General features: G+C 31.1%; 3 protein-coding genes and 1 non-coding gene across 5 annotated transcripts; 1 reads left to right on the forward strand and 3 right to left on the reverse strand.

The window, feature by feature from the left end:
- The first annotated feature begins 596 nt into the window (after window positions 1–596).
- On the forward strand, window positions 597–2436 carry LOC114425568 (transcription factor bHLH93-like). 2 transcript variants are annotated; one of them, XM_028392514.1, is made up of 4 exons: window positions 597–1294; window positions 1512–1664; window positions 1784–1951; window positions 2055–2436. In XM_028392514.1, the coding sequence occupies exons 1-4, from the start codon at window positions 719–721 to the stop codon at window positions 2139–2141; spliced, it is 984 nt and encodes a 327-aa protein (XP_028248315.1). In that variant the 5' UTR covers window positions 597–718; the 3' UTR covers window positions 2142–2436. The 2 variants fall into 2 exon arrangements, with proteins under 2 accessions (XP_028248315.1, XP_028248313.1); XM_028392512.1 differs by having other exon boundaries at window positions 654–1294; window positions 1512–1682; window positions 2055–2434.
- A 1509-nt stretch (window positions 2437–3945) lies between these two features.
- On the reverse strand, window positions 3946–4017 carry TRNAG-UCC. The gene has a single exon. It is a non-coding gene; the product is annotated as a tRNA-Gly (tRNA).
- A 1249-nt stretch (window positions 4018–5266) lies between these two features.
- Window positions 5267–7972, reverse strand: LOC114425382. Its single transcript, XM_028392296.1, has 2 exons — window positions 7036–7972; window positions 5267–6192 (listed from the first exon to the last, which is right to left on the reverse strand). Exons 1-2 carry the CDS (start codon window positions 7690–7692, stop codon window positions 5455–5457), a joined length of 1395 nt encoding a protein of 464 aa, XP_028248097.1. The 5' UTR covers window positions 7693–7972; the 3' UTR covers window positions 5267–5454.
- Window positions 7973–14727: 6755 nt separating this feature from the next.
- On the reverse strand, window positions 14728–15667 carry LOC114367114 (uncharacterized protein At5g65660-like). The gene is made up of 2 exons (XM_028324225.1): window positions 15254–15667; window positions 14728–15159 (listed from the first exon to the last, which is right to left on the reverse strand). The coding sequence occupies exons 1-2, from the start codon at window positions 15449–15451 to the stop codon at window positions 14989–14991; spliced, it is 369 nt and encodes a 122-aa protein (XP_028180026.1). The 5' UTR covers window positions 15452–15667; the 3' UTR covers window positions 14728–14988.
- Between the last annotated feature and the right edge of the window lie 4672 nt (window positions 15668–20339).

Below are 20339 nucleotides of genomic sequence, written 5' to 3' on the forward strand. Positions count from 1 at the left end.
GAAGATAAAACAGGCTGGCATGGAAGGAAACCGATTAACATTGGAGAAATTAAAAAAAAAAAACGGCATGAAATGGTGGTTAATGAAAAAATGAACAATGTTCCAAATTGTCACAATCCTATTTCCTAAGTAGAGCATAAATAAACATTTTTTTTACTTTTCTGTTTTATTTTTTATGTTGTATAGAATAACGAAAACTATTGACTATTGTGTATAGGGTGGAGTCTAAACTCTAAAACCATGATGGAAGGAGAGATGCATTATTTTTCTTTGAACGTGAGAGAGAGAGGAGGGGTTGCATTAAAAATGGAAGAAGTACTGACAATCTATGATGCTAATTCCACCCATTTTCGTTAAAGACAGAATTGTGGGTCAAAGTTTTCAAGGAATGGTAAATTAAATACAAATTCTGTCTGGGGTGATTATTTCGGTGAAAAGGACATTAATTCACCTTGAGAGTGAGAGAGAGAAAGAGATTCCATTTTAATCTGAGGCTACCTCTAGGTGCTATTTCACTAGACTTTTCACTGTAGTACATTCTGTAATCATAGGTGCTATATTAGTAGTATTACACTAACACTACTATTATTTAAACAAACTCCTCCCACTTGCTTCAACTTCATCTTATCAAAGCCTTTCCTGTTTGCTTTTTTCACAATTCACTTCCTTCATAGAGAGTAATAGAGAAAGAAAAAAGAGAGAGAAAAACAGCACAAGGATGGAGCTTTCTCAACTTGGTTTTCTGGATGAGCTACTTGCTCCAAGAAAAGACACTAGTTGGAGTAGTGCTTTGTCCACTGGGTTGAATGAGTTACTACTCCCTAGTGGTTGGAGCTTTGACTCTTTTGATGAGAACCAAGGTTTATCCACTTTGAATCCCTCATTTGCTGCATTTTCAACTCCACTAGACCACAGATTTGAATGCCCTTATGGAAGTGAAGCAGCATACCCTTTTGTTGATGGCTTCACATTGCCTGAGCTTGATTCTTCATACACCAGGAATGATGAGTCAGCACCCCTTTTGCCACAAGAGGATAACCCATCATTGGAGGATGAAGAGTTTGGCTTTCTAGGAAGTGAAAGCCAGAGCTTGGAACAAGCAAAAATTGGCTGCAAAATTGAGGAACTGACAGAGATTCCAGTCTTTAACATGGGCTTGTGTGGGGAGAAAAGGCCCAAATCAAAGAAACTAGAAGGGCAGCCATCAAAGAATCTCATGGCAGAAAGAAGGAGAAGAAAGCGTTTGAATGACAGGCTTTCCATGCTAAGGTCAATAGTCCCTAAGATTAGCAAGGTGATTCAAAAGATATATTATGTTTTCTTTTTATTACCTCATTCTTACCTTGTCATTTCCTTTTTATGAATGTCTCAATCAATGGAAATGAAATTGGCTTTCTAAACTAGGTGGTCTTTTCATGATTGATTATTTTTTTCTTACCAACACTTGCATTTGTTGTTTGATTTGTTCTATAACCTTGTTTACACTAACATGAGACAACAAACTTTGACAGATGGACAGGACCTCCATTCTTGGAGACACCATTGATTACATGAAAGAGCTTCTAGAAAGGATAGGCAAGTTGCAAGAAGAAGAAATGGAGGAGGGAACAAATCGGATAAACCTCTTGGGCATTTCTAAGGAGCTAAAGCCAAATGAAGTAATGGTAAGAAATTCCCCCAAGGTATGCTTAGTTCTAGTCACTCACTCAAACCCCTAAACTGATCCATAATCATAGGCCAAATTCCTGAACAAATATTTGTATGTGTTGTAATGTTTTTGCAGTTTGATGTTGAGAGAAGAGACCAGGACACAAGGATTAGCATCTGCTGTGCCACAAAGCCAGGATTACTACTGTCCACAGTGAACACCTTAGAAGCATTAGGCCTTGAGATTCACCAGTGTGTTATAAGCAGCTTCAATGATTTTTCAATGCAAGCATCTTGCACAGAGGTTTGCAATTGTAACATATTTTAGTGGCCCCAATATTTGTTTACATTCTTGAAATCAAACATGTTACTTACTTCTTGTAACTTATTGTTTTCACGGTCTTTAGGTAGCAGAGCAGAGAAATTGTATGAGCCAGGAAGAGATAAAGCAAGCACTATTCAGAAATGCAGGTTATGGTGGTAGATGTCTCTAGGAGAAAGATGGAAAGCAGAAATAACAATTTGCTGATGTTGAAAAACAAGCAAAGTTTTCCTCTTGTGTAATTCAAGGAATTAGGAGTGTTACAAAGTTTAATGAGATTTCCCAATAAGATGATGGCTTTGATTGATGCTTTGATTATTATGTAAGTTACAACTTTACCCTGTATTTTAACATATTATGGGGTATGTTTAGTTCAAGCCTCACTTTCCCATTGTGATAAATATCCAATTTTTTAGTAACGAAGGGTTGTTGCCAAACCCATAACCGGAATCAACCTGATTTTAATATATGCCTGAATATGCGGTTGCTTCAAAAAAATTCTTTTCTGGGACATTATTAAACAAATAATTATGTGTCACCTGTATCCTGATGGCGTGGCCACACAAGTGGATGACACAATTTTAAAAGGGTTCTCCTCTGTCAGATATCTAACACTTTATGAGAAGTAAGGTAGCTAAGTGAATTGCATAACAGCCACTTGTAAAATGATTTATAATGGGAAAGTTGCTTTATGATTTCTCAATAATTTTAGGACGTGGTAGCCCCCTCCATTCCAAGGACCAAATAGAATGTTAAGTTGTATACATTAGCTCCTTATTATTAGAACATTATTACTATTGAAATGAATACGATTCTCTTCATTTCCAGATAGGGAAAGTTTCAGCTTGGTGGTGCTTTTTGAAGTGCGAAACTTACTGCTAACCCACGATTACTACAGAAATTACTGATCTCACAAGCACAATTACAATGATGAGCTAGGACTTGTAACATGTAAAAACTGCTCATCATGTTGCCCCCACAAAAAACTACCAAATAACAAATCACATAAGGTTTAGTTCAGTTGTTTAGTTCCATTGGTTGCCAGATGAAAGGGCACAAAGTAATTGAGTTAAAAAAAGCTGGTGAAAACAGATAACAGTGGCATGAAAAGAAATTTGGCTAACTTGATTTTTTGTAATGACACTAATGCTATGTTGACTATAAACCAAAGCACTGTGACTATCAATCTAATGTCAATACAAACTATAGAACCATCTAATCTTAGCTATGAAAGGCTTGACTACAGATGAAGAGACATTTAGGCTTGCCTTTCATTTTTCATTTGCTTCTCTTCTTTTGGTTACATTACAATCCTTTTTTCTTATTTGGTTTCACTCAATATATAAGGTATCCCATGTTAGAATTTTGAATGTTGCAACCTTGAAAAAAAGTCCCATCAAATCAATTATTTTCTTGAACATTACACTAATGTTCCTGATGGAATAACCATCTACTTTCTTCACCTTCAACGATCAGACAACATAAAAAGGGTAAAAAGGGGCTTAAAATTAAGAGGACCAAACATATTCATTATTCACATAGCCTACTTGGCAACTTGTTACCAAAAGACAAGCAAGGATAGTTTCCAAAATAAAATTGAACACTAAACCGTTTTTGTACAGACTTCAATGCTTGTTGCAGTTCAAAACAAGCTAATATATAAAATGGGATGTTAAAAATATGGAGTTACCAATATGGACAAGGCAAAAGACATGCAATGGATACGGATACGGTCACACAGATTCCAACTAGTAAAAAAATTAATTCATAACAAAGACATAATATATTTATGTCACAAGTGATTGTGAAGTACGAAATCTTACATGTTCTTTATTCATTAACTTAAGTTTTTTTCGGATAGCTGATTTATAATTAATGAATACATGTTTTAGAAATTGATCCTTGAAGAAAGGACTCACCAATCATATGCATATGTCAAGACTCGGTTCCAAAATGAAAGCAATAAATACAAAAATTGCGTCAGCCGGGAGTCGAACCCGGGTCTATTGCTTGGAAGGCAATTATCCTAACCGTTGGACTACTGACGCTGGATGAGGCGAAGGCCGAATAAAAATGATTACAATTTAATAAGATATTTTTTAATTAGAAACATAATCAATTATTTTTAAAACTTTCTTATGAAACTGATAAAAGTAAACGATTTTTTTAAAAATAAACTAAACTACACGTGCACAAAGCACGAAAAAATTATATCAATAGAAGTGAAAGTGAAACAACAACTTGATATCTCTATTCTTAATGAAGTAAAGTATAAAACGTAGCAAAAATTGTTTTACTGTTTGTTTAGAAGCCTATACAGGTATATTAGACTTTGATCTCCTTTCACCAATCTCTCATTAGCTTTATTTTTACTCTCTGTTATTTTATTTTATTTCATGATTTAACACGTTATTTCAGTTAGTTTACAATATTTTTTTATCAATCAGAAATAAAAGACAAGTCATTAATCGAATCTAATTACACTTATTACATCAGTTAATAGGATAGAGTCTATCTGAGAAGGATATAGTTGCTATATAACAAAGGTATAATCTGAAGATGCTCCGTATCATGCCAACTAATTTACATATAAAATATTAAAATTCCCTCGTTATGGAAGGTATGGTGAAAATTCAATGGGAGGACATGAAACTTCCCCCTAATGAGATTGACTAAGGGAGCATAAGGACGTAGAAGATGAACTTCATTTATCATCAAAGATAAAGATGTTTTGAAATCTGATTCAAAAAAACATCTCTACATATCCTGCATTCCAAGTAACTTCAAGTCATTAGAAAAATTGAGTTCAAATGTCATACTATAAAAACCAAAGAAGTTGAAAGGTCATTCTTAATGGAGCTTGACTGAACCTCCAAAGTTGGACCTTTTATGATTCCGAAAGGAGTTGTCATCCACATTAACTTAATTATAACATTCTTTCATCTTGTAAAAAAAAAACATTATTTCATATATACATTACTTTTTTTTTTCAGAATCATATATACATTACTAGAGTATGTTTGAACTTGTAAATTATCAAAAAAAAAAAATTATCCTTACTACGTTAATTAAATTTTTCATATACCTTATCCTTTAATACTATACTGTTTATTTCAATTGTTATAATATTTTTATATTTTATTTTTTGATAAAATATTTTACTTTCAAACAAAAAATAGTAAGGGTTAAAAATCAATTAAAAACATAAAATTAGAATTACTTACAAATATTTTTTATCTGTAAAATAACATTCATATAAAAAGTCATATAAAATATTATTTTATATTTACTAATTAGTTTAACAATTAATTTTACTGAAAACTTTTAATTAGTAACTACAGAGAAATACAACAAAACCAGATTTTTCAAAAATAAAAAATAGTTGTTTACTAGCTAGGGACTACGGTTTCTAAATCTACAAGTCATACTACTATACAATACATGCAATTAGTCAACAAGTTTCACTAAAACAGCATCAAAAACACCTATTGACTTTCATCTTCAAATTCAATGCCATCATCGTTATCTTCACCAGAACTAGAAGTATTGTCCACGAAATTGACTTGCGACTGTTGAAATTTATTGATAGCATTTCTAGCTTCAGAAACCAAGGCAACTTTTGCAGCATTAACTACATCCCTTTTCTGTATGCTGGTTCCTTCAATTATTTTTGTAGCATCTGCTCTTCTCCTAGATTCCCTACAGCGCAATTGATTGATATATTTCTCATGCATTACCCTGTTCTTTACTTTCTTTAGTACTGGGGGACTAACAAGTTCTGTAACACACGAGCCACTCAATCTTGAAGGTGGCTTCTTATGGCTTGAAGATGATGTTTCAGTGCAATTTTGCGGGAACCCTTTGTTTTCCTTTTGCTGCTTCGGAGTAGAAAGTGCTTCACTAGGCTGTAAAGCATTAGTAGAAAAATCAGTGTTTGGTTCAAGAACAGAAAATATGTCCCCTTCACGATCTAGATCTACTTTAAGATGGCGCTGTAACAGCTTGTCAACAGACTTCTGGGTAATAATGTTCTTTGGTTTTAGAACATTAGATCTTCTAGCTGTTTTATCCATAGGTTTGAGAAGTTTACTTGCAGATATAGAAAATTGGTGAATGGGTGATGACTTAAATGTCTTTGCCCTCAATCGAGGCTGAGTTTCAGGTGGTGTCATATAGTCACAGTGAATTCTATCAAAGCAATCTTGTTGAGACTTTCCTGGCACCTGCAACAGATTTTCAATGGCAATGATTCCACAAATACAAGAATAAAACATCTATAAGCTAGCCCCATCTGCAAGTATCTGACAAGCAATTGACTGCCAACAGATTATAAAGCTGCATTTGTTCTTTTAAGAAATATATACATACAGAAAACTAAAATTGACTATAAGCTGCATCTGCATCTATAAGCTAGCCCCATCTGCATGTATCTGACAAACAATTGACTGCCAACAGATTATAAAGCTGCATTTGTTCTTTTAAGAAATATATACATACAGAAACTATAATTTTCAATAACAATTCCTCCATGTTTAGATATATGACTGGAATTAAATGAAATGAGATGGAATGGAATAAAGTTACAATGCCATTGTTCTGTATATTTTAGCTGGAAACCACCTAGTACCATTCCATCCTAATTTTATACAATACAAAAAACAATACCTGGTAACGTTCCATTCTACATCACTTCATTCAAACACAAACAGCTAGCACGACATTACAGAGTTACACTATTAATCATTTATGCACGCAATCCTTAGCTGTCACATAACATGCAAGTTCTCAGGCAACACTTGAAGCATCAAATATGTTTTCTAACATTTGGGAAGATAGCAAAACAAAGGCAGAAAAAAGACAATCATGTTAAGTTTCATTAATACTCAACCACACATCAAACTGTAAAAATGAAAAGCACATAACACTATAACAGTCAGCTTCGAAGATTAGCACAATCCAATCCCAAAGTTGCAAATTTCTGTTAAATTACAACAACATTATTCTCAAACTTAGTTCCCGGCTAAAGTCAACAGTTTCTACTCAGACACAGAGAGCAGGATGCGTACCAGTTTCGAAACGTTCTTCCAGAAATGGGGGCTAGGCTTTGCAGCAAGATACGCTCTTTGAAGAGCCAATTCTTGTTCCTTCGTCCACCCTTTACTGATTTCTTCGCTACCACGCTTTCTCTTCTCCCCATTTACCCCCTTCTCTCTTCCTCCATCAAAACCCTCATCCAAAACGAAACAATTTGCTTTCGTTTCCACCCTCTCCTCATTTTCCTCCTTCTTTCTTCCTCCAACAAATCCCTTATCCGAAACGACACCGTTTTCTTGCGTTTCAACTTCAATCCTCTTCCTGTTTCTCTTCTTCTTTCTTCCTCCACCGAAACCCTCGTCCGAAACGACACGATTTTCCTTCGTTTCAGCTTCACCGCCCTTCTTCACTCTCGTGTCTTTCAATTTTTTGTCGCTTGACTCGTTGTTCAACCTGGGACATCGTCTCAGAGGGGGAGGTCGTTGTTCAACATTGTTCAGCCTCGGGGATCTTCTCGATCCAGCAGCGCACTTGTCCGATTTGTTGGAGGAAACGCTGCGTTTCGCGGATTTCGGGGCGGGAGTGTCGTTGTTTTGTTGGGGGGGGAACCTGGGTGACCTTCGTGGGGTCACTGCGGTGGTGGATTGGGTGTGGACGGAGGAGTTTCTGTCTGGCATTTTCACAAACATTTAATGGGGTCACAGAACAAAAATAAGATGCGCCTTTTTTTATTTCAAACTTGGACGAATGGCTCGTGAACGCATAACTAACATCAAAATGGAAACTAACGGAATTGTACCCTGCACCTCCATTGTTGCATCTTACACCTTCCATTATATTTTGGAAAGTTCATTCCAGATTCCAAAATGTAAATGTTTACTCATTTTGGGTTCTCATGGGCTACAAACCGATTGTCACGACCCAAAATCAAAATGAAAACCCAAATCTCCCCCCAGGTGACATCAACTTTCTCTTATTGTGTTTTATAAAGATTTTTCTTAATATCTTTTACCTCCCCTCTATTTTATATTTAATACATAAGATTTTGTACATTTGGAACATGCACAAAATCCTTTCATAATATATAAATAATTTAATTGATATCTACTCTCAGTATTTAAAAAATGTCAATAATTTTTTTAAGGAATTATAGTCAATTAATTAAAAATTATTATTAATAAATTTTAAAATAAATATTAATTGACTATGATTTTTTTTTTAAATACTGAGAGTACATATCAATTAAATTTTTTATTTAATATGAAAAGACAACAAATTTATATAAAAAATCATTATTTATTCTTATAATCATGACAAATTGACTTTGTATACGTAATTGGATATTTTTTTTTTAAAAGGCAAAACAAAATCATTTTATTAAGAAAGAGAAAAATATAAATTTCAACATAAGGCATTTTAGAACTTGTAATTGGATAACATTATAAAAAATATTTATTAACAGTAGATATATATTGAGCTGTATTTTTAAACAGTTTAGTATATGATTAGTTTGGAGTTGGAAATGTTGTGTGGCGTGTTTCAATGCAAATTTAATCTATTAGTAAAAAAAAAATTATCTCAAAGATAATTTTACAACTACAAATCAAACATATTTTTAGTCTAACTTGTAATGCGCTACAACTTTTTTCACCTTATTGGAATCAAAGTATACTTTTTTTAAAAACTTTTATAACTGATTTTGTTGAATTTTAAAATAAGATAAACATAAAACAAAAATAGATATATATTACCTAACACCTATTATAATGTTTGTATCAAATGTTTGCTTTGATTGCTCAACATTTACTTTATGTAATTTTCATGCATGCTACCACCTCTGTTAATACTCTGGATTTGAATTCTCTCCAACATGGCAACATCTCTCTAGCCCTATATATCTTTCTCTAACTTATTTATTTATTTCTTCATTCTCTCTCCTTCATTACTTTTTATTATTTTGGTTGCAGAAACAACATGACTGGAGAGGATATGTTTTGAATGTCCTATTTCCTTTGGTCTATAAATTCTCATTCTTGATCAAACAATCAATTAGAAAAACAATTCTGATATAGGAGGAGGAATTCCATTCAACTAAAAGAAAAGGTAGAACACAAAGTTTTTTTTTAAAGCAATGATTTTATTTAACTAAAAATAATTTAGCACAATGAGTGCCTAACTCAGTGCATCACAAACAACACAAAGTTACAAATTAACATATATAAATTATACTGTGTTGGTGAGAGCCCTTCCAGTGATCATATATATCTTACAGAATTTCAAGTTACAAATTTTATTAGACAAGGTAGAACGTAATGTGTTGTTGTGAAAGATTCACTTCTCAATTTTAATCTTTAAATTAATCATCCATTAAGTTGTTGTGAAAGATTCACTTCCCTCTCTTCGATCTTCTTATTGTAATGTGTTAAACAACATTATCTCCTCCGATTCCCCACTTTAATAAATGTCAACAGTGCGTTAATTACTTTTCCGAATTATAAATTTTAACTTTTCAGCTCTGCTTGAATATTTGAAAAACCTGGTGCCATGCACTTTAGTTAAACCACGTTACTTGATTATCTCAAAACCATATGTATATATATGATTCTGCTCAAAACTTCGTAGGATATATATATTAAGCATCTCCTGTTATCACAAGACATGCACTACGGCGCTTAAGCATTATTCCGATCCTCCCATTTTAATATAACTATGTGCAGCTCATGGTTTTGTGAACTTAAAATGCGTACGTGACTTTATTATGTACGTACGTAGTTGATCATATATCCCGCCAAGAATGCTTCATTTGTCAGCAAAAAACACAGTGTTTATAATAAAAATTAATTAAATATGGAATACTTCAAAGATAGGTTAATAATAAAGCATAAAAAGTGCAACTAACACAACCAAAAAGACAAAAAAATGAAAAAAAAATATGATTAATACGTAAAGCTGATGTAAGAATGCCATTCATGCAAGTTCTTTTATATGTTCTTGGCTATCCATAAACAAATATAATATAGTGTATATATATACTGCGACGTGCACTTATATAACCTAATTCTGTTAGTGCGTTCTCTCCCACCTTTTCCTTAAACCAATCAACTCCTTTGAAGATCAAATCGATGGAGTTTTGTACTAATTAAAATAACATATCTGATTCCTAGCTACTTTTCCTATGTGAGTTTTTAATGAATAACGTTTATGTTATCGTTGAAATTACAAGTGCCATTTATTTAAGTTATTAATTTTTCGAATTTTCTGTTTTAGTTTTTGACTTTGTAAAGTATAACTTACTTTAAATCATAGCATGAAGAAAATTAAATTAATAAAAATGAACTAAAATCAAGAAAAAAATATTTTACAATATTTACAAGTAAAAGTTTTTTATTATAATCAATTAGATATTAAAATAAAATATGCTTACAACTTTAAGGACTAATACTTTATTTGGGTGGTAAAAAGGGAAGTGAGGGAAGGAGAAACAATATATAATGTTATTTTCCTTATTTGGTTGGAGAAAGAGAGAGGGGAGGAGAAAGAAGGATGAGTGTGAGAGACCAAGGAAACCTTACTCGTGGGAGGAAAGGAATGTGGGATTATTTTTTTTATAGCTGCTTAATTTCAATGTTAAATAGTTTTTTTTATATCATAAAAATATTATAGTAAAAAATTAACTTTTCTATTTAATCAAATTTATAACTATTAATAATAAAAAGTTGTTTTGCATAATTTATTTATTTGTTCCACTTTCTTTTTACTTTTTCAAATCAATACTGAAAATCTTCTTGAATTTTTCATTCTATTTTCACCTATTTAAATAATACACGTCGATCTTCCCCCTTATTTTTATTTTATTTTTTCACTCTCCAATTTTTCCCTTTTTATTTCAAATAGAGTGTTAAATAAAAGTTTACCAAGCGTTTAAGTAGTTATTATGATTTTGAAGCCAGTGATTTAGGGCATATATATTTGAAAATAAATATTTTTGGAAAAATAATGGTTAGTTTTTTTAAAGTTTTCTCAAAAAGTTAGTCAAAAAACAATTTTTTTTTTAAATTTTAAAAGTAAACTGAAACAAATACATACATATATATTATTTTCCATCTTTAATATCTTTATCTTTTCTTTCACTTCACAAAAGCAGACGAGACAATAGACATGACGAATCGAAACTAGAATATACAATGAAATCAAATCACACGTAGAAAACAAAATAATGAAAAGGAAACATACATAAGGGTATGGGATAATGTGCTATTGCATGATAGCTAGGAAAGCAGAGTGGGAAAGGGACGGATATATAATTTCACTATATGCTCTATGATTTCTACCTAATTTTTGCGAGGATTTCCAATATATAAAAAGTATTATTCATCCATTCATATCATAACAGAAAGTAATAACGGGAAGATGATATAATATTTTGTGCTTGAAAATGCATATATATGACCCACTCCATTATGAGTCCCCAAAAGATTGGATGTATGATACCATATGCTCCTCGATAAGGCCAGGGAGAAAAGCCGGAGTTAAGTTTTGTATTCTATTTTTTGAATCATTTCATTTGAGGGATGACGGGGCCATTTCATATTAATGTATTTTGTTGCATATGCATATTATATAATAATCAAATGACTCCCTCAGCCATGGAAAAATTATGTTCCACAAGCATTTATCTTTTCGCTTTTTTTTTTTTAAAAAAAAAACTTATTAGATAGTTTGATAAGCAGGAACATTAATTAGCTGGTACCTATGCCGTTTGCTTTAACACTTCAAAATAACAGAAAAAATTATTATTACTAATATTACACTTACTCATCTTCATCTTGAGTAAAATAATGACAATTTGATTCATTTTCTGACATAATAGTTGTAATTAATATATGTTTCATAATTATACTCTCAGTTTTAATAAGTTCCAGATTTTTCATGAATTTAATGACAAATTGATTAATTTTCTGACATAATAAAAGTTGTAATATATGTTTCATAATTATATATACTCGCAGTTTTAATACGTTCCAAAACTTTCATAAATTTTATTCAACATTCTGTTGGTAAATATATGTGTAGAAAATCCTCATTAGATTCTTAAATTCTAGAGGTTTGCATAACTATACTCTTAAACTACAATAGCAAAATCACATATTACAATTCCTATTTTCCTGCTGCCATTGACCCTCAAAGTAAATACTTTTGAATGTGCTTAAGTTTAGAAAACAAAATCTGTTTAGAAACAGTTAACAAACAAACTAATGGTTCTGGGTGTTTTTTTTTGTTTAATATTGAGCCATTTTCATTCATTTGTATTTCTAATAATCTGTAGTTTAACATAAACTAATCCTTCGAATTGGCAAATTTTAGTCTCACATGTACTAACATGCTCATTAAGTTTACATGTTTTTAGAAATATTAATTTATTCAAAGGAATTTGCATTTTTGAAGCAAAGAGTTGTACTATAATTATATTTAGAGATAATGAATATAAAAAAAAAAATGAGTGGGTTCTTGAAATGGACAGGAGCTAAGATTTCGCAATAATTAAGAAGATTTCGCAATAATTAAGAAGATTTCTCTATTGGCTGAATTAAAATGCCACCAATAATCGCCGTTTAAGTTTGCCTTTGTTTCAAGTGCCCTTCCTTCATTTCAGTATTTAAACTGCCCTGAATTCTTCCGACTCGAGTAAATTGGATCTTTTTCTTGCCTTAGGGAAGGAGAAATTAATTTTACATAGGGCACTACTTAATTTCTCGTATTCAATATATATACGTTGGTTTAAAAAATGTTTTAATTTATATATGTCACTTACAAAAAATAAGAAAAATAATTATCATTTATCCCTTTTACTTTACAATATTTTACAAAAAGATTGAGAAAAATATTAGTATAAAAATAACATTTTAAATATATTTTATGCTTTGCTTAAAAAAATATTTTATGCCAATTAAAATTTATTTAATTTTTATTTATTATTTTAAAAGAGAAACGTTTTGAAGTAGATTTATTATTATATTTTTTTGGCGGGTCTAGCTGAAAAGTGAAAACCCTCTGGTAGGACATGAAAGAAATAGTGGGAAACAAAAGAAGGAAAATAAAAAATGAACTAATGAAGAGCAAATGTTGGTCCGCTCCTCTTTGTTTACATTATCTGAGTTATTAACGTGGAAAAACATATTATTATTATTATTATTATTTACAAATGGATATTTGTACATAAAAAATGTATATTATTCACTAACTTTTAAAACTTAAAACAATAAAACAAATCATATATATCTTTTCTAAGATATTATAGATGCGAAGTACTCATTTAATTTATATCTACTAAAATTATATTATAAAAAAAAGAGCACGTTAGTCTTTCACTTTACATAGTTTATATTTGAAAATGATTATCATTTTGAAAATTTCAAAAATCTCAAATGGACTGTGGGGGCAAGTGTTTATATATGGGGATGGTGACATACTTACCTAGCCAGTCGTGAATACAACAAGCAAAATCAGGGTATCAACTATCATGGAACAAGAAGGTGAAGATGGAAAAAGTAACAAGTACTAACAATAATCACGGAAGGGTACACATCTGATACTGCAACAAATAAAACCGTGGGCTCTGTTAGGCTGTGACTAAAGAAGGTTCATGTTAAAGCCACCATGAAAAAAAATTAGGTCATGAGAAATGTTGGATCTGTTAGGTCATTTGGTGTCCCCATTGCAAATAAATTCTTGCGAGTCATAAATTCATTATAGTTTTACGACTATCTATCCCTTTCGCATGTTGAAAAAGGGGGACAGTGGCCAACATTCCCCACTATAGGTCAAATCTTATTTTTACACGCTTCGTCCCCTAGCTTCTTTTATTCTTCTACCAGTTAATTGATGAGTGAATGCGTGCACTACTATTAATAAGCAGACTTTTTTTTTTTTGTGTGTGTCTCATTGGTTCCTTTGCCGTAATTAATGGGAATATGTGATGATTCACCTCCTATGATATATTTAATCTTCGTAAGATTTTAGTACTCCATGTGGCGGCAGCTTCTCGTTGGGACCTAGAGTACGCAATCAATTGAATAATTAATGTATACATATATTAGGACACATATTGGTTGCTCATTGGGTTTGATGATGCAAAATTATTGTTTGAGATCCATATATTATATCCTTGTTAGGCAGTATCATTTTGATTATGCAAAAATTATATCCATTGCCTGTTAGGCAAGTGATAAGTAATTCGAATCTTTTAAACATAGGTTAAGTATTCAATTTTAACTATGTGAATAGAACAATATATGTGAGAAAAATATGTTTTCCTTAGTTGATATTTTATTGTGAGAATACCTTACTTAAGTTAGTGTGGAAAAAAAAATTATACAAAAGATTCCGTTTTGACGAGAAAAGTGTTCACCTTTTATTTTGGGTTTAGGCGGGTCTGCACTGCCAAAATGCCACTCTTAGGATGTTTGGCTAACCAAAGTGGATATGATTAATCAATTAAACTCTGGCTTTTCTAATAATTTTTACATCTAGCTCACCCATTATATGTGGATATATATTGTATTCACAGACAAGTACTAGTACAATCGTATTCGCGTTACGGATGCAAGGAATTGGCACACCTCATGTTGATCCTAGCGCTCGATCTATCTTATAACTACTGCTTTAGTAATAAGAAATCTCCTTAAAATTATCAAAATTAATTTCATTTCGTAAACTTAATTAAATGAAAGTTGATAAAAGTAAAGCTGGTTTTTTTAAATTAATAATTACATAGAAGAACAACACAAATGAAGTGGTCACGATCTGGGAATTGACCTGGTACCTACGTATACATCCTTTAATCCTTAATCTATTTTTTTTTTTGCTCTCTTAAACCTTACCGTCTTCAGTGGGTCATAGAACAAATGGCCGTGGCAATAACATGCACATATATACACTGTAACACAGCACCCACGATTAATTAACATACTTCTGGTGCTAATTAATTAACACAAAGGTAGCACCACGAGCGGCGGTTTATGCGGCGGTTTCTCGACGGTGACAACGATAGTCTCCGGCCGTGAAGGTTGACACGGGCAAGGCATGGCTATGAACTTAGGCACTTCATCCCCAGGCATCAGCACCGGTAAGCTCTCACCCTTGCTTTGCTTCAGCTCCTGCACACACAAAAAGAGAAGAAATTGTAATTGTGATAAAAATGTTGGTAGTAGTTGTGTTAGTGTACGTAGAGAGATGTGGATGGTTGGTTACCGTGGAGGGTTGGGATTGGGCGTGGGAGGGAGCAGGGTGGGATTGACGGAAGGAGCGTAACTTGTCCCAGTGGTAGCAACAGGAGAAGATGCCGCTGAGGCTGAAGATGATGATCAAGAGGAGGGCAGTGCCCAAGGGGAAGCCGAGGGACGGTCGAGATGTGTCCATGCGGGGTGGAGAGAGATCTTGGCCCTCCATTATGCACACTTGTTTCCGAGTGGCCCTGGTATCATTGAGGAAGGAGCCAAAATTTACAAGAATATGGAGAGAAAAGAAAAGAAAAATGAGTGTACTTGAAGGAAGGAGTGAAGTGTGCGTTGGGATATATAGATTGTATTGAGAGTGTAGTACGGAAGGGTTTGGTGATCGTCGTCACTCACAGCGATGAGCGTTACCAAAAGCTGCTTTATGCTTTAGCACCCAAGAGGATTTGGTACATGTTTGCTATATATATATTTTAAGGATTTTCATCAAAATTGGCATTAAAAATATTTGTACTTGGTTTGATGTAACTTCAGTTGTTTTAATGTACCTATCTTCAATTCTTAATAGTCTCAAATACAAATATCTGAAGACCTGTTACTCTAAAATTCCATGACAAGACAACAAATTTGTTTCTCATAATAATTTTGTCCAATTTAAATCGACTTTTTTCACATTATAGGTTTTAAAAAAATTATAATAAACAATTTTTTTTAAAATAATTTGACTTAATATATAAGTTTTTACTTTTTACTTTTGTCCATCTAATTATCTAGATCTTACATAAGATTTACAATATCTAATAAAAAAAATTCAACTCGTAAATTTTAATTTGTCCTCATAACTTTATCTTTAAGGTTATGTAACAGTGTTCAAGCCTTTAATTTCCTCATTAATCATCATTATTGGTATTTTGAAATTGTAATTTTCATGTCATTGATTGTAACTCCTTATATGTTTGGTCGACAAATGACTATTGACATATCCAATTCATTAGTCTGGAATACCAAAGCATGAAAAGACTTAAATTATGAGTATGTCGAAATCAACAAGTGAGATATAACTTCTTAGTGCATATTAATTTAATTAAATGTTTTTAAGAAAATTATGTTTTAAAAAATAAATTTTTATGAAACAAATATATTTGTTCCTTAAATCAATTAATTTAGAAATGTAAAATCATTTAACAGAATTTTTATTGTGATTTTTAAGAAATAAACATGAAAATTTCATTTTATTCTTATGATATTTTATATTAGAGTAACAACATAAATTTAATATTTTTTTTAATTCGTAGAATTTAAAAATGGATATCAAGTTTACAATAATTTTTCATACAATCTGTTGAATCAACTCTTTAATACATAAATTTAAAATGTTATTTATTTTACCTTTTTTAAATAAGTAAATATAAAAAATTATTATAAGCATTTAAAAATTGCTAGTTTCTAATTAAGATTGACTCTCAAAAATTAAGAGTTGTACACTTGCACCTATCCATTTTCAATGGAGAAAGTAACCACCACCGCCGACATTGTGCTGATTGTCTGTGCAAGTATATTAAAGTGCAAAAACCATATAAAGATTTTGAATTTATGACCCATAAAATATTATTTTGAATTTGTAAAAGATGTTATTCAATATTAATACTGGACATGAAAATTGATTCTTTAATAAATTCATAATTGTGGCAAGCAGCAAATTATCTCTCAAGGAAACGAAAGAAAGAAGAAGAAGAAAAACAATGCGGCTATTGGAAGGCTGCGGGCATTTGTACACCATTCTCACCACTTTTTGTTACCTTATTTCTCAAAAATTCCACTCTAACGGTCAAAACTCATTTAATTTCTTATTCTTTTATATTTTGTTATACAATCATGGGAAAAAATATTTATTTTATATGTATTTGAGGTTTTGACAAATATTAATTATTAATTTTAATGGAAGTAAAATTATTTCATATTAATATTATCATAATAAAATTATAAAAAAACTTAATTGAATTTTATAACTTTTTAAGTTGCACAATTTATATATCTTTTAATATTATTTTTATTTAGATGTTAATTCGTGTCAACTTTTTTTTCAATATACAACACTTAAATAGAGTGTGAGTGGGTTTTTGATCCTAATTTAGTAATATCCTATTTTCATAGTAATCCACGAATTTTTTATATTATATATACATTACAGATATAACTTTTATGTTATATATTTTTATATAATTTAAGCGTGTAATAAATGTTATATGGAGTAAATCACCAACTAAATCTACCAAGTGTAATCACTGTTAATTAAACAAAAACATAGTCTTTGAATATGTAAACTGTTTTGCACGTAGTTCCTCTATTTAATGGTCTTTATTAAATTTAGGCAAATGTTAACTAGACTGGGTTTTTTATTTTTTGAAAGGTTAAGATGAAGGAAGATAAATAGTGTTATTTTGATGGGCATTGGAAAAGTTAAATGAGAACCTATAACAACCTTTGTTTTGTGTTTCATGCCCTTCTTTTCCAATTCATTCTCTGTTTGTGGTTTTATTCCCTTGTTTTGTTGAGCATTTGAAGGGTTGATATACATTTTTGAGTTAATTTTGTGCAAGGGTAACAAGTAGTGGTTAAGGTTTGTTTGTAACATATTGCACTCCTATGGTGTCTTTATTTTGGTGTGATATTTTTATTTATTTTTTGGCTCAAAAATGACATGATCATATTTCATAGATTTGTGTACACAATATGGTGTTTGAAATTATTTTACCAAAAGTTATTGGTATAAGTGATTCAACACTTGAATTCCTTAACTAAAGTCTTAAATTTTGATTTTAATTTGGAGTTGGAGTTGTAACTAGAAAGATTATTTTACCTCTAAAATGGACTAATTTGATGGGAAAATTGTTAAAAGTCAAATAAAAAATCTTAAAAACTTTGTGATAATAATAATAATAATAAACTTTATAGTGCATCATGGAAAGAAGGAGAATGAGTCATTAGAGTAGGAGAGTGGTGAGATTTGTTTAGGAAGAAACATGGACGTTATATGAACGCCTTCCTTCTAATTGATTTATGAAAATAATGAAGAGGATATAAAAAAATAAAACATATGTACTTTCTTGTGTCCAAAGAGAGGAATGAAAAATGGTTTCCGTGAGGTGGAGAATGACATAGACATGCTAGACAAGTGAAAAGGAAAAGAATAAAATAAAAAAGAAACTAATGCATTAATATATATATATATATATATAAAGGAAGAGATGACAACACGTTGTCTAAAATTTATTTCAGATATTTTTTTTTAAATAGTTATAAAAGAAGAAAATAAATAAAATATTTCTTCATAAGCGAAAACTTAGCTAAAGTGTAATTAAAAAAAAAAGTTGTTGAAGAAACTAACATATGAGTTTCTATATATTAGTTTATACAGAAGTTTATTTTAATTTATAAATTAGTGTTAATTGGGGAATTTATTAAAATTTATCCCTATAGTATCCAATGGATATAGATGGACAATTTTTTTTTAATGGAAATGGATCGACATGTTACGTAGTCGCGATGATCGACAGTAATATGGATTAATGGATACTGTCACCATCTTAGATATGCCGTGTGAAGTTCAAATACTTACTCTGGCTGCTTATATTAAGAAATCCGTCATCGATTTTTTTGACTTTTAAACCCTTCAGTTATAGACGCCTTTAATTTAAAAGAATGAGAAGATCCATTACCCAGAAACTTTACCTATTATTATCATTGCCATCATCATCACATGGTATATTTGTTATCATATAGTAGTAGTACTTCATAAAACTAGTGTGGACTTCATTAAGTCAATAAATATATTATTACAATTATACTACTTTTTGGATGTACGTATAACTTTTTTCTCGATAAAAATACTCATGATCCTAAATAAATAAACTGTAAGAGAAACAAATTTAAATCGCACAATCAAAATAAACAGTTAAAATTAAAGTTACGAGTGGCAAACTCTCACAAGTATATATAGTTATTGTTACTTGATTAGCTCATTGGAAAATCTAAATATTTACATGTGATCACCACTTTTATAATATCTTCTCTAGAGACTTTTACCAACAACCCATTAAAGAAAAATCATTCCTGTTGGATTTACTCATTTAAACATGCTACGTTCATCCTAAAACAAATCAACTTGAGTCACCTTTTTAGAGGACGTTCTCTCTTTTTCTGTGTCTCTCCCTCTATATTTACAGTCCAAAAACAAAAAGAGAGAGGAACCGCTTGCCCCAACTTTTCAGCATAGCATAATGAAACCCTGCCAAAAAATATATCAACACAAGGTGGAATTCAGTAGGTATATATATCAAAACCCAGTTGGCTTGAAATTTAAGAGACAAGCACTGAAATACTCATCCTCGTGATTATTCAATAAAATCCATAGAACCCATTGAAATTTTTTTTTAAAAATTCTAATTATTTGGTATTCATTCTTTGCAATTGATATCTCAAGAATAAGTACTTAAAATGACTCAAATTAAAATAATGATTTACTTATTGAACCATAACATAATATTATGACAAGAAAAATTAGTCTAATTGATAATATATCGGACTTTCACAATAACTTGAATTTTATTATTATTGTCCTGTAAGAATTTTATTGATTAGTAATTTATAAGTATGCCTATAAATAATCTTTAAACTTTAAAGTATGTCTTAATCTCAATAACTTACAATCCTAGTAAGTTGTGAGATTCAACTGGCTTAAACTTTTAATAATAAATAAAAATACAATACAATATATTACAAATACACAAAACTTATTGCGTCAGATATTTTTAAGGAGCGAGGTGCACCAATGCAAATATAGCAGTTGCATTCAAGTTGAGATCGAGGGCCACTATTAATATAAATGGGCATGCTGGAAGAAGATGGAGGCAAGCTAGGCATTATATTATATATATATATGCATGTCACCTTTTATTTTTCTTTTGACGCGTTTCTCTGGCTCCTAATGTCATTTAGTCTTATCCATAACTGAGAATTAGCTGGAGCAAGTGGACGCTACGCTAGCTTGCTTTCATACTGGCTAGGAAAACATCAGTGATCCATAAAAAACTATGCTTCGT

This window comes from Glycine soja, chromosome 9 (genome assembly GCF_004193775.1).
Source record: "Glycine soja cultivar W05 chromosome 9, ASM419377v2, whole genome shotgun sequence".
Lineage (NCBI taxonomy): Eukaryota > Viridiplantae > Streptophyta > Magnoliopsida > Fabales > Fabaceae > Glycine > Glycine soja.